The sequence below is a fragment of the Eublepharis macularius genome, chromosome 8 (genome assembly GCF_028583425.1).
Source record: "Eublepharis macularius isolate TG4126 chromosome 8, MPM_Emac_v1.0, whole genome shotgun sequence".
NCBI classification, from domain to species: domain Eukaryota; kingdom Metazoa; phylum Chordata; class Lepidosauria; order Squamata; family Eublepharidae; genus Eublepharis; species Eublepharis macularius.
This window is the reverse complement of record NC_072797.1, coordinates 113,091,852-113,104,212: the sequence shown is the minus strand read 5'-3', so window position 1 is coordinate 113,104,212 and position 12,361 is coordinate 113,091,852. Positions and strand designations below refer to the sequence as shown.

The 12,361-nt window shown below is 40.9% G+C and overlaps 1 protein-coding gene across 3 annotated transcripts in view; it reads right to left on the bottom strand.

Annotated features, from left to right (window-relative positions):
- Nucleotides 1-374: 374 nt before the first annotated feature.
- DENND4C (DENN domain containing 4C) overlaps nucleotides 375-12,361 on the bottom strand; it is a 102,136-nt gene continuing 90,149 nt past the window's right edge. For all 3 annotated transcript variants that reach the window (XM_054987136.1, XM_054987138.1, XM_054987137.1), the window contains 9 exons: nucleotides 11,835-11,944; nucleotides 11,189-11,364; nucleotides 10,591-10,770; nucleotides 8,312-8,507; nucleotides 7,554-7,799; nucleotides 5,964-6,081; nucleotides 4,147-4,300; nucleotides 2,626-2,690; nucleotides 375-2,341 (listed from right to left, as the gene is read on the bottom strand). In XM_054987136.1, the coding sequence (XP_054843111.1) occupies nucleotides 2,205-2,341; nucleotides 2,626-2,690; nucleotides 4,147-4,300; nucleotides 5,964-6,081; nucleotides 7,554-7,799; nucleotides 8,312-8,507; nucleotides 10,591-10,770; nucleotides 11,189-11,364; nucleotides 11,835-11,944 (1,382 nt within the window). In that variant the 3' untranslated portion in view covers nucleotides 375-2,204. The remainder of the gene's footprint in view (nucleotides 2,342-2,625; nucleotides 2,691-4,146; nucleotides 4,301-5,963; nucleotides 6,082-7,553; nucleotides 7,800-8,311; nucleotides 8,508-10,590; nucleotides 10,771-11,188; nucleotides 11,365-11,834; nucleotides 11,945-12,361) is intronic.

Sequence of the window (12,361 nt, the reverse complement as noted above, 5' to 3'; positions counted from 1 at the left end):
AAAACTGAGCTTGTAGAAACAGTTTATGGGTTGCAACACAGCCACAATGTTGATGGTTCAAATTTTGGTGCAATACACAGAATGATGGTGTTGAAACATGATTCACTGAAAGGAGCAAAGTAAGAATAAATTAGGGCTGAAACAATTTTCTAGATAGGTTAAAGAGCCAAAGTTACATGCAACTGCAATACAAGTTGCTCCTGATGACACACCAGCTATCCTGCAGAAACAGAAGTAGTAAGCTTTCTTAAAAATATAGTGCTTATTCATTCATTATAATATTGAAAGCACAACCATATAGAAGTGTATTTCAAGGATTTTTATTAATATAATTTTTTTTAATTTGGGGAAGAGGTTTGGAGATGACAAAAAACAGAACAGTTCATTCTACAGGTAAATATCAGACACTTATCCCCCCACCCCCAAATGCTTTGAGCAACAGAATAACGGGAGAAGGAAAATTTAAAGTGACATAATGGAGACCTATTGTGCTTTGTAAAGGTACGGCATTCATATTAAAAACAAATTCCTAGTAAATAGAGTCTGAAACTTTGTTTAATTGAAACTAAAGTGCCAAAAAATGTGTTCTGACAAGTGCAAAACTCAGTGCTTTTCTGAAAAGGCTGAGTTGTTACTAGAATGTTTGCAATCCTGCCGTGCTACCCAGTACATATTCCTCTACTAACACTACTGAAATGTGAGAGGATTACTATGGACAGAATATACTGAAGACTGAGAATAGGTGTGTGCTTGAGTCACTGGGTTGAATCCTGCAGATGTGTTACATAGCAGCAGTGATTTCTTCAAGTGGCTGAGCCCTCCTGCTGGAACAAAGCCACAGGGTCCGACCTCTTTATCTACAAATCCCTCCTAGTGGACTCGCTTCAGAAGGCAATGGACAGCTATTTTTAGGACTTCATCATCTGAGTTAAGCCAAAACAGGATTGCTTCACAGGTGCCTTCTGCAATAAGTCTACTGCTGCCATTTCCTTGTCCCCCGCCCATGGCAACCCCTATGCAGCATCCCATGTCACTCCTGACCCAAGCAGTCTAGGGAGGACGCTGGGGGCAGCAGCAGGAGGAAAGCCGAAACCATCCACAGCACAAGCAATGCTTTCTGGATCCATGCCTATCTCTACTGTCAAGGTATCTTTTGCTACTCAACATCAATTTAACCAGGGATATTAAAATCGTTAAGGCTTAAAATCAGCTTTTTCACTCTTGGTAGATATATTCAAGTGTGAGGGCATAAATATATTTATGATATAATTATTTAACTTGGGCAGTGCAAAAAATTGTCCCACAGGTTAGAAAGAGGAGGAGGAATGAGGCATTAGTGCACTTGAAACTTCAAGCTTTGCCTCATATATATATCTATAAATGTATGTATATATTTCTTATACACAAAATGCTAAAAATGTATATGATCAATATTTATTTCACACCATTTTATGTACCCCGGATTCATTTAAATTCTCCCCGACAGAACTGCCATTCTATACTGAAATTTGTCCGTTACAGAATGGCAACTGCCATTCACTCACTCAGGGAAGGAACCCATCATTGTTTGGGAGAACACAACAGATATATACAGTTTTAAAACTCTGATGTAAGAAACTATGAACAGAGAAAATATTTAGTTTTATGAACAGCCCAGCTATGTTTTTGCTACTAACTGGGACAGCGATTGTTTTCAAGGAGATTAATTAAAGATAACAGTCTGATCTTTTGACCCCAAAGGAAGAGATGTGTCATTCACACTTCAAATGAACAATAAGTATGTACACGCAACAAACAGATCCCTCTTTGAACAGGGGTCGCTCTGTAGAAAGAGTGATTAATTTAAGATGCTCTTAGGCAGATTATAAAATATCCCAACTGCTTCAAGTCTTCAGAGAAAGGCTCCAAACAAATGCCAGTTGTCATTCATCTCTTCTAAACATGAGACTGAGAAGGGTTAAAAGCACAGAAATGAAGGTGAACAGTCCACTCAAGAACCAAATAATTCATGCTGGCATATTTACACCAATTCACTGCCTGACACGTACATAAGCAGTTGCTGCAGAGAAGTTGTTGCCACACAGACTCCTGAACCAGATTATATATCCTAGTTTCAGTTGTGATTGTGCAGTCTGAATCCAAATCAACATATTGCCAGTTTTACCCCTCTGTCTTGGGGATGGTTTGCCACATCTCTGTGGACTTTATATGACAGGTGCGCCAAAGCACTTCCTACACCACTCAACGCTGCTGCTGGGTGGAGCATCTATCTTCTGCATCTTTTCAACCACCTCACGTGGTAGGCTTTTATATGCCGCCCTGTATTCATTGTCAAAGGCCTCTGCAAATAAGGAAAGCAACGCTTTAGACAAAACTTTCCAAAGGAGCCCAAGCTCACTCACCAGTGGAATAACACCTTGTTTTAAAGTTGCCAAAGTTCTAGCAGTTCTTTCAAATATTATCAGAAACTAAAACGCCAAACATTATTTATCTGTCAGCGGAGACATCTTTTCAAGGTGTACCAGAAACTCATGAAGGATTACTTCACAGATCAGTACCAAAGGGCCAAACATTTTCTCCAAGCCACAGATAAGGAAATCATATCCATAAATCCATACTGCTTACCAATGTCAATATTCTCTCTCCCAAGGGACACCAGGGACAGAAAAAGGATCTCTCTGTAAAAACTCCTGCAAAAGATGCATTGAGAAGTTAAAGCAAGGTCTACCTTTTATATAAGCTGTGACACAACATTCTAACCATTGCACTCCATCAGCTCTCCTCTTGGCTTATGTACCTTTTCTGGATTACTTGCTGCTCAGCTGCCTGAACCTCTGTCTCATTGTTGGACCCCCCCATACACTAGATTTCAGAACTGGTAGCTCATTACCTCGTTCTATTTTCTTTTGGACCTCCCATTGCTCCTCTCCATCTCAGCAGACAGATGCCTATAGTAACATGCTCTTTAGTCTGCATTTAGTGTTGGGTATTACCTGACTGCTTGACACTTCCTCTGATTCCTCTGCTCAGATGAAACTTCCAAGATTCTCAAATATTTCCAGTGTTCTTTCTATCCAGCTCTCAAGTGTTCCTTCCAAGCATGCAGCTTTCCCTTGCTGCTTTGTCAGAGACCCATTATGATTGGTGTGTGAATCACCAACTATAGATTTGAAGTTTTGCTTATAAAACCTAAGCCAGGATCTCCGTAAGTACAGCTCAAGCGGTGATGAAAGTAAAAGTGGGCCACAATCATACAGGCATGTGTCTAAAGGTACAGGCATCTCTCAACTACACACGGTAACAGAAATGGTGAGTGTGAACAATGCTTCCGGAAGCACAAGTTCCAATTCCCACTCTGCCATGAAACTCACTGGGTGACTCTGAACCAGTCATTTGAGAGACCTAACATACCACATAAGGTTTGTATGTATGTAAAGTGTCATCAAGTCATAACTGACTTATGGTGACCCCAGCAAGGGGCTTCCAAGGCAAGTGAAAAGCAGAGGTAGTTTGCCATTGCCTTCCTCTGTAGAGTCTTCCTTGGTGGTCTCTCATCCAAGTACTGACCCTGCTTAGCTTCCGAGATCTGACAAGATCGGGCTATATGATGCCGGCCTCCCTCCCACCTCATAAGGTTTAGGTGAGAATAAAATGAAGAGGAGGGGGATAGCGTGATGTGCACCACCCTGAGCATCCCCTCTCCCCCAAACGATTGTTGCTATTAATGTATGTCACTTTTTGTTTCTTTGTGAGAGAAACATGGTTTTATAATTCGCCAGTATTTCATTGTCATCTGGAAACTGCAGATCCCCAGGAAAGTGTTCCTCAAAAGGCCTGAAATGAGAGCGCTCATTGCTTCATTCCGGCTACTTCTACTAAGCCACATACCTTTTTAATACAGTGAAGCATGACCACTTGATCATAGTTAAGTTGCCAGATCCACAGTCACATTCTTATACTTATTCATGCCTCTCCATAATTATCCCTGTATGTTTGGGCATTGGCTCACCCCCAACCTCGTGCACACATAAGCATCTGCAAAGTAAATTAATGCAGCGAAAGGACTATCCCTGTCAACAGCAGAATATTCCTTAGGTGCACACCTGTGGATGCAAGGACCGTATAAGAGGGTTCACTCCCCTTTACCTTTGTCGCTTGGCTTCACATTTAACTTGCTGCACAAGGAGATTGATGGGTTTAACAACATCATTGTGTTGAATGCTTAGCTTGATACTTTCAACTAAAGTGCTAATTGTTTGCTGCTCTTCTGAAGCTATTGAAGGTTTCTTCTCTGTAGAGTCTGGAAGAAAAAAAATCACATTGGAAAAAGACAGAAAGAGGGCAGATTTTTTGGGTAAAGACTGTTGTGCAATATGTGTAAGTGTGTAACTCTGTAGGTGCAGAAGTGTGCAGTAGAAAGAAAAATGAAAGAAACAAGGGGAAGGTGAGAAATAAAAGGGCAGAAAGAAAAAACAAGAAGAAATAGAACAGAAAATGGCAAGAAAACTATGGCCGGCATTTTAGGTAGAAAACAGAGTTGCGCTTACCGTAACTGCTGTTCATTGACGTCTTCTGTGCAGACAAACATGGGACTGCGCCTGCACAGATGGCCAAGGAACTGCTTTACAAACGTGAAACAGAGGAACTTCTCACAGAAAACCGTGAGACCAGAGACCCAGCAAAGCGAAACCCCCAGATGAAGGGGGTCTTGAGCAGTTGGCATGCCAACTGGATGGTAAACAGTAAAGAGTCCAGTAGTAACTTTAAGACTAGCAAGCTTTATTGTAGCATAAGCTTTTGAGAACCACAGTTCCCTTCGTTAGATGCATGGCTGGATGATAGACACCACATATCTATCAATGGGTTGGGCTGACGTCCATTTGCCCTTGATTGTGCTAAAAAACCCCTGCACAAATAGATGCAGATCTGAATGAAAAACTCTGTTGTCATTAATTAAAACAAAAATAACAAAGCTCTTTTGAACTGTGACCGAAGGGTCTCAGCTCCGAAAGGTTTTGGAGCATGATACTTTTCACCCATGGCTCCAACCTCTCTGATCCAGCCCCAGATGGGCACTCCTTCACGGCAGGTGACTCAACTGCCAGAGTATTAGAGCTTGGTGGATGCCCTTTAGCTGCAGATGACTTAACTGCCTGGGGGGTCACAGCTCTTGAATGTCAACTTCTGGAAGATGTCTGAGGTTTCAGAGCATGGTACTTTTCACCTTTGGCGCCAACCTCACTGATCCAGCCCCAGATGGGCGCTCCTTCACAGCAGATGACTTAATTGCCCAGGGGATGGAGCTTGTTGTATGCCCATTAACAGCAGATGATTTCACTGCCTCGGGCTCTAGCTTTCTGGATTATTTACATCTCAGAGCTGAGCAGGCGCTCCACCGTGGCAGTTGATACAGCTGCCAGAGGAACAGAGCCTGTCAAAATCATTCCTCAGTGTAAGCGCTCTTAGTACCATATCCAGCGTACCTCATGAAACAACCCACTCTAAGGTAATGTGAGGGGCTACAGTTATGACATGCAAAGTCAAACTGGCTGGTTCAAAACCTTCTCAAAACACAGAAGATGTAAGGAGGAGTAAAGATATTCCAAAATTTATTAATTTTCTCTTCAATTAAAATGCTGAATGTTAAAAATTAATGGCGCTCACAAGCGAGGTTCTCTCATCACAGCAGCTAAGAAAACTGAGGGGAAGGGGTTGCTTCTCCCACATAGTCACATGACTGGCAGGAAAACGGGCTGAGATGTGACTGGGAGAAGCGGCCCCCTAGTGGAGCTTTATGGAAGCGATAAAAACTTCTCCAGTTGGCAAGCCTGTGTTTGCGCAGTCCCATGTGGGACTGCACAGAAGAACAAAGATGAACAGAGATGCAATTCAGAACAAAGATTTTCCATCAGTACAAGCATTTTCTGTCATTTGGCCCACTTTCATCATGAATATTTACTCACTGAAATTCCTCCAAGAGATATATAAGGGTTCTCCAGGCTCTTGGTGAAGATTGATGTTGTCCCAGAGTAGCTGGATATACACTAGCTTGCTGTCTTGAGACAAATTGGACAGAGGAAGCTAGAGGAGATGAAAAATATTTTCTTGTTACTTTGCTACAGACTGAAATCTTTGCCAGTAATATAACACTCAACACAAAACTCTAGTTCCATTCTGTGTTAGCTGAATTACAAGCATCTGTCTAAAAGCAGACTGTACCTTCCTGTTAAAATCAGGCCAAACTCTAAAATGATTTGTGTCATGTGCAGAAGTTCATTTACACAACAGATTGAGTAATCCGCTTGCTTATGACTATTTACTTGGAAGTGTGTCTCCAGAACAACAAGGCACATCCACAATCATTGTGTTCCTACACCAAAACACCTGATGACTCACCACTTAGGGCACTCCAGACATGGCACTGAAGATCCATGTTTGGATTCCCAGACATGTAACTGAATTGCAAAACAGCAGTAGTGTTTGCCTGAATTTGGATTAGGGCTGTGGCATAAAGGAGAGATTTCACCTCTCCTCTACTCCCAACCCCAACCTCATTTCTGGCTGCTTTAAATCTTGGAAGGTAATGTATTTTTCTCCTTCCAAAGATTTAAGGCAATGGGAAAGGGTGTCAATACCAAATGAGGACATGGCATTGGAAGATACCCTCTCCTTTAGCCATAACTGATGTTCCAAGTCCCCTTTGCCCAGTTCCACATTTCTGTTACACATCTGGGAATCTAAGCAACGATCCCCAGGATCACGTATTTTTACAGTTGGCAAACCATAGTTCATTCAGATGACACTTTATTTTATGACTGATCAAGTTCTTTAAAGTGCCAGCATCCAAAAGTTGAATACTACCATCCAAAGTTAAACAATTTGATCTCTTACTGGTTTCTGTTTAATTTTCTTCCATGGAAATCACAAGAACCAAAGTCTTTAACTTTAATAACAACAACAACAACATTTGATTTATATACCACCCTTCAGGATGACTCAACACCCACTCAGAGCAGTTTACAAAGTATGTCATTATTATCCCCACAACAAAACACTCTGTGAGGTGGGTGGGGCTGAGAGAGCTAGAAGCTGTGACTGACCCAAGGTTACCCAGCAGGCTTCAAGTGGAGGAGTGAAGAATCAAACTTGGTTCTCCAGATTAGAGTCCTGCGCTCTTAACCACTACACCAAACTGGCTCTCTGGCCACTTTGACTGGTTCACGCTCTAAGTATGTTTGTATGCTCACAACATGTGCTCATCTTTGATAAATCAGCCTTTTAGGCTCCGGGTCTTTTTAACAACCAACATTCACCTCACCAAGTTTAGAATACTTTAAGTTGAGGTGATGCTGTTTTTTACAGTTACTGACAATTGCCGCTATTCAGTATCACTGGTATTTCTCTTCACTGTAGTTCAGAGATGTAGGATATTGGAGAAAATACACACACATACACATCTCATCCCCTCAGTATGTTAGACTCTCTTCCTGTTTATATCATTAAAAATTTCACCCCATATGCTGAAACAAATACAGGCCTTGGAAAGCACCTACCTGTACACCCTCATTGCAGTGTTCTGACGTTAGAATGAGCCCTGGCAGGTTACTTGGGAGGTCCAGGCGACGGAAATACCATACTAAGTTCCAGAAAATAATGGGATGCTGATTGATGAATGTTGAGGTGTGTATCACTTGTTCTCCCTCATTCTCCAACAAGGATTCCAACTCTTTTCGGAGTACCAAAGGGCTCAAATACGGCACAGATACAGGTAAAGGATTTGGCCTCTTTGCTAAGGGATCCTGAAGAAAGTTGGCAAGAGTTAGCTTGCAAACTTACGAATTTTGGATCGGCTTTCTCTAATAATTAAAATCTCAAGGAGCTGGCACACCATGTTACTCTTGCAGCAGAACAAACTTATAATACAAACTTGATTGTAAACGTTATGTTGATTTTCCATATTTTTTTATAAAGAAAAAGAAAGCAGTACTACTATTTACCAAAAACAGTAACTCTGTAGAATGCTTGGAAACTGCATTATAATTAAAGCTTAAATTGCACGAGTAAATCTCTCAGACATACCTTTTCTGCCCTTTACCCACTTCAGGAGCACCACAGAATTTTCTGTATGCTTATTACAAAAATTCCTGTTGACTCCTAGGGAAACGGCCTCCCAAAGAAATGAAAGGATTCTTGGAGCGCTACTGCTCAAAGATGCTATATACTTACAAAGGATGGCTGACAGCACCTTCTTTAAATAGCCATTAGCTAACAAGAAGTTAGGTTAATAATCAAACCATTACCAAGAACTTACCACGGCCTCCTGCAGACTGTTAGGAAGGCTAACTGTTGAAATGCAATGAGATGGCCTCTGTAGGAGATCAATATTTTGCAGGGGGCCACCAACACTGTGGCTCCGAGTCAGAGAAGCGCCTCTCTTGGATGTATTATTTGCAACTGATGGCTGTACAGGTCTGAGGTCCCCACTCTTTTTTTCTGCTGTCCTGCTGCTTGAACACAGTAGATGAACATACTGACATTACACGTAAGTGGGTAAAACAGTTTCTTTCTGATGCTCACAACAATTCTATTAAGAACACCTCTACCAATTTGACTTTAGAGGTAGAAACTGGAACCCAATGCCTAAGCTCAACGCTGGCCCCAGCCTTGGTTTCTGCACTAAATGAGTATGTAATACACCAGAAGCTCGATAAAGCTGCCAACCCAGTATATGGCAGCACTGAAGAAGACAAACTCCCTGCTGGGTATTATTAGGATTGGAACTAAAAATAAAATGCTGATATTGTAATGCCCCTGTACAGATCTTTGGAAACAGCCTCATTTGGAGTTCTGATTGCAGTATCTTAAGAAAGATATTAGAGATGTAGAAAAAGTGCAGAAAAAGGTAACCAAGTTGAATAAAGAGTAGCCTATAAATCCAGGACTTTTTTTAGATTAGAAAAAAAGACTACTAATGCAGGGGAAGGGATATGATAGACGTTTATAAAATTATGCATGTGCAGAAGAAATTTGCTCCCTCTCCCATAATACACTCAATGAAATTGATGGGCAATAGATTTAGGATGGAGAAAAGGAAATATTTCTTTATTCAATGCATGATTAAATTGTGGAATTCATGAATATCATTACCATTAGATGTAATGGCCACAAGCATGTATGACTTTAAAAAGGGGATAAGGGAGATTCATGGAGGAGTGGTCCATCATCAGCGACTGCCCACAGTGATTAGAGAGAACCTCCCTATACAGAGGAAGTGGGCCTCTGAATACCAGTGCCAGAAGGCCACACCAGGGGAAGGCCTCTTGGCCCTGTTCGCTGTCCCTCCAGAGCAACTGATGGGCCACTGTATGGAACAGGATGATGAACTGGGCCACTGCTCTTATGAATAAGAGCTCTTCTTAGGCTGTTTAAAAGTTAGATTTTCTTGAAGATTTTTCTTAAAGAAATGCTTACTGGGGTACCAGGCATACAGTGTGCAATAATGAAATAAGTGAGACCTTGTCTAAAGAGGTCCACAACTTCGTCTAGGAGTGTGCACTAAAAAAAAAAATGGAATTTTTCAGATTCTGATGTTAGGAATACAATAAATATCAAATTCCAAAAAGAATCAGGTCCGTTATTCCCTACAGGGGAGTATTTCTGGGGGAGGGGTGTGTGGAGAGACTGTTTTTCAAGCACACTGCACCTGAGTGAGGGCTGCCTGTCCTCAAAAGGCCCCTCACATTTCAAGATTGGGTCAAGGGGTCCAAGTCCATGGGCCCCTGAACAAGGTTCCCCCAGCTACTCTCCACTGTATCCTGAGAGTGTGTGAAATCCCATGTTTTTTCCAGGACCAAGAAGTCTTAGCCAAACACACAAGAGCAACAAGCCTCCCTAAAAGAACTAACAAACCCCAACAGAACTGGAGAATCCCAGCAAAACCCATCTGGCAAAAGGCATGCACTCTTCATGCTCAAGCTGCAGCTTGGGTTTGTTTGTTTTTCACAGGTTTCTGGGGCCAAGGAGGAGGGTGGCAATTCTCACGGACAAATGGAATCACACATTAGGAAGAGCTGAACTGCCTGTCCAATCACACAATAGTTCTCTCATGTGGTCCATCAGGTGTCTTTAGAAAACAGGCAGCTATTACTCTGCTGCAATTTTAGTGTCATTTGCTCCAAAAATGGCCCTTCCAGCCCCCCCCCCCCGAGAGATTCTCCTGTAAGGAATAATAGATCCAGTTAATTCCAAATATTTTCAGAATTAACCTGGAGGCTTATATCAGTATATCCAAGAATCCCAGATTTGATTGGGATTCCCGAAATACTGCAAAAATACCAGGAATTTTTTTCAGGTATATTTTCAGATCAGATATACCAAAGCCTACATTCAACCATTCTATTCACTGACTCTCTGAAAAAGTGACTCAAATAATACTGAGTTTTACATACTGCTAATTACAGCGCTATTCAAGCATAAGCTCGTTTCTAAATATGCGCATAATCTTGTTTGCGTTTTATATTCCTGAAAAATTACAGCCCAATGAGTTTCTTACAGCCCAATAAGATTTCTTTGTTTCGTTATATTCTGTACCTTTGCACAGCTGCGGTGCTGTTTTCTTCAGCAATGGTTGGGTTGGTATTTGAGGATTCTTCAAAACTGATCAAATCAGTTGCAGGGACAGAAACAGGCTTCTGCTCCAGAGAATCGGTGGTTAATGGAATGTTACTGCTGTGTAAACTATCACCAGAGGTACTTGGTTTCAAAAATAAGCTAGTAAGATAACAACAAAAAGGTTAGAATGCACAATACTGGTTTTAGCCTCATCTGCCTATACCACAAACAGACCAGGAACTTGGACTGCATCATTATCTCATTTAGGTTCCAGGATTATATATTATTTAAAATGAGACATGCAACTAATTTATAAATGTATAGATCATAAGGCAAAAAGGAATGTCAAGCCAAAAGAAAGCCTACAAATGAGCTACATGCATCCCGCACTGCTATTGTATAAAGTAAAAGCTTATACGCCTTCAGAGATATAACCAAAACAGAAGCAACTTAAGCGGCATACACAGTTTCATTTCGATTATTCCAATTACTATCCAGCGTAACATGCCATTTGTTGCTGACACACAAATACATAATCAACGTTTAAAAAAATGTAGCCTACAGCAAGTCTACCAACCTTGCAAAGCCACGTAAGTCTTTAAACTCCACATTAAGAAGAGGTAAGAAAGTACTTTTGCAGAACGGGCAAGTAGTATTCAAATTAGAGTCATCTGCTGTCCATCCTGCCATGATTTCTTCATCATAAACCAGTGCTCCACATACTCGACACTGAGAACAACTTGACATTAAGACCTGCCAAAAACATTTTTATACACAGAGAAAGGGTAAGGGAGTAAAGAGAAAGAAGCTCAAACATTTGGAACTTAGCTGTAGTTCTGAGTTGTTCTACTCTCTGTGGGGTTTGTCCTTCGAATCCTGACCCACCTTACAACTCTCGTTTTTGAAAAGCCTTTGTAATCAACCTTACAATTGATCTTCATCATAGTGCTTTTAAACACTGCATGTAAGCAGTGTCTAAAAAGCTACTCTGGTTTAAAAATTCTTCATTTAATAGCTACAGAGAGCATTTTCAAAATGAATTTAAAAATACAATCCTTTTGTAGGTTTAAAAAATACCAAGGAAAGAATCTGGGATCTTTTCGGTGGGCAGTTTTTTAAGGGTAGTTTTCATTTGTATAAAATGAAACAAAGCCTGAGCCTACCAGATACTGAAAGTTTCCTACAAAGTACACAAAATACATCCTTAAAATGTTCAATTTTACCTCCATTGCACAGTTTTGGAAAATACTGGTCAAACTGGTGTTCTGGGAAGAGCCATGTTCAGACTTTTCAGAATCTACACCCTTTATACCTCTTGGGAACAAAGTTTCACCTGCATAAAAAAATGCAACAAATCTAAAACTTAGGTAGTGGAGGAAAAAAATATAAAATTGCTATAACAACACAGAAATGATTGATGACATCATCCTTGTGAGATTCCAAACACTCCTTTAACTTTAATTGTTTAAGATGTAAATTAAAATGTTTCAATCTCTTGGCAGATTTGCACTCGTAAGAGTTTATTTTCAAAAATACACTTTGTGGGATCCAGACAGCATTATTCAATCTCATTCACTTTGCTCCTATTCCATGAAGGTCCTCAATGCCCGATGCCTTTTTCACCAACAGAAAAGATGGCCGGATTCAGCTCACAAACTGTACAGCATTTCTCAAGAGATGCTGCCTGCCGGTTGCTACTATGGGAAGTTCTATACAATTTCTTCACACGAAGTGGCATTTTTGGAAAGTT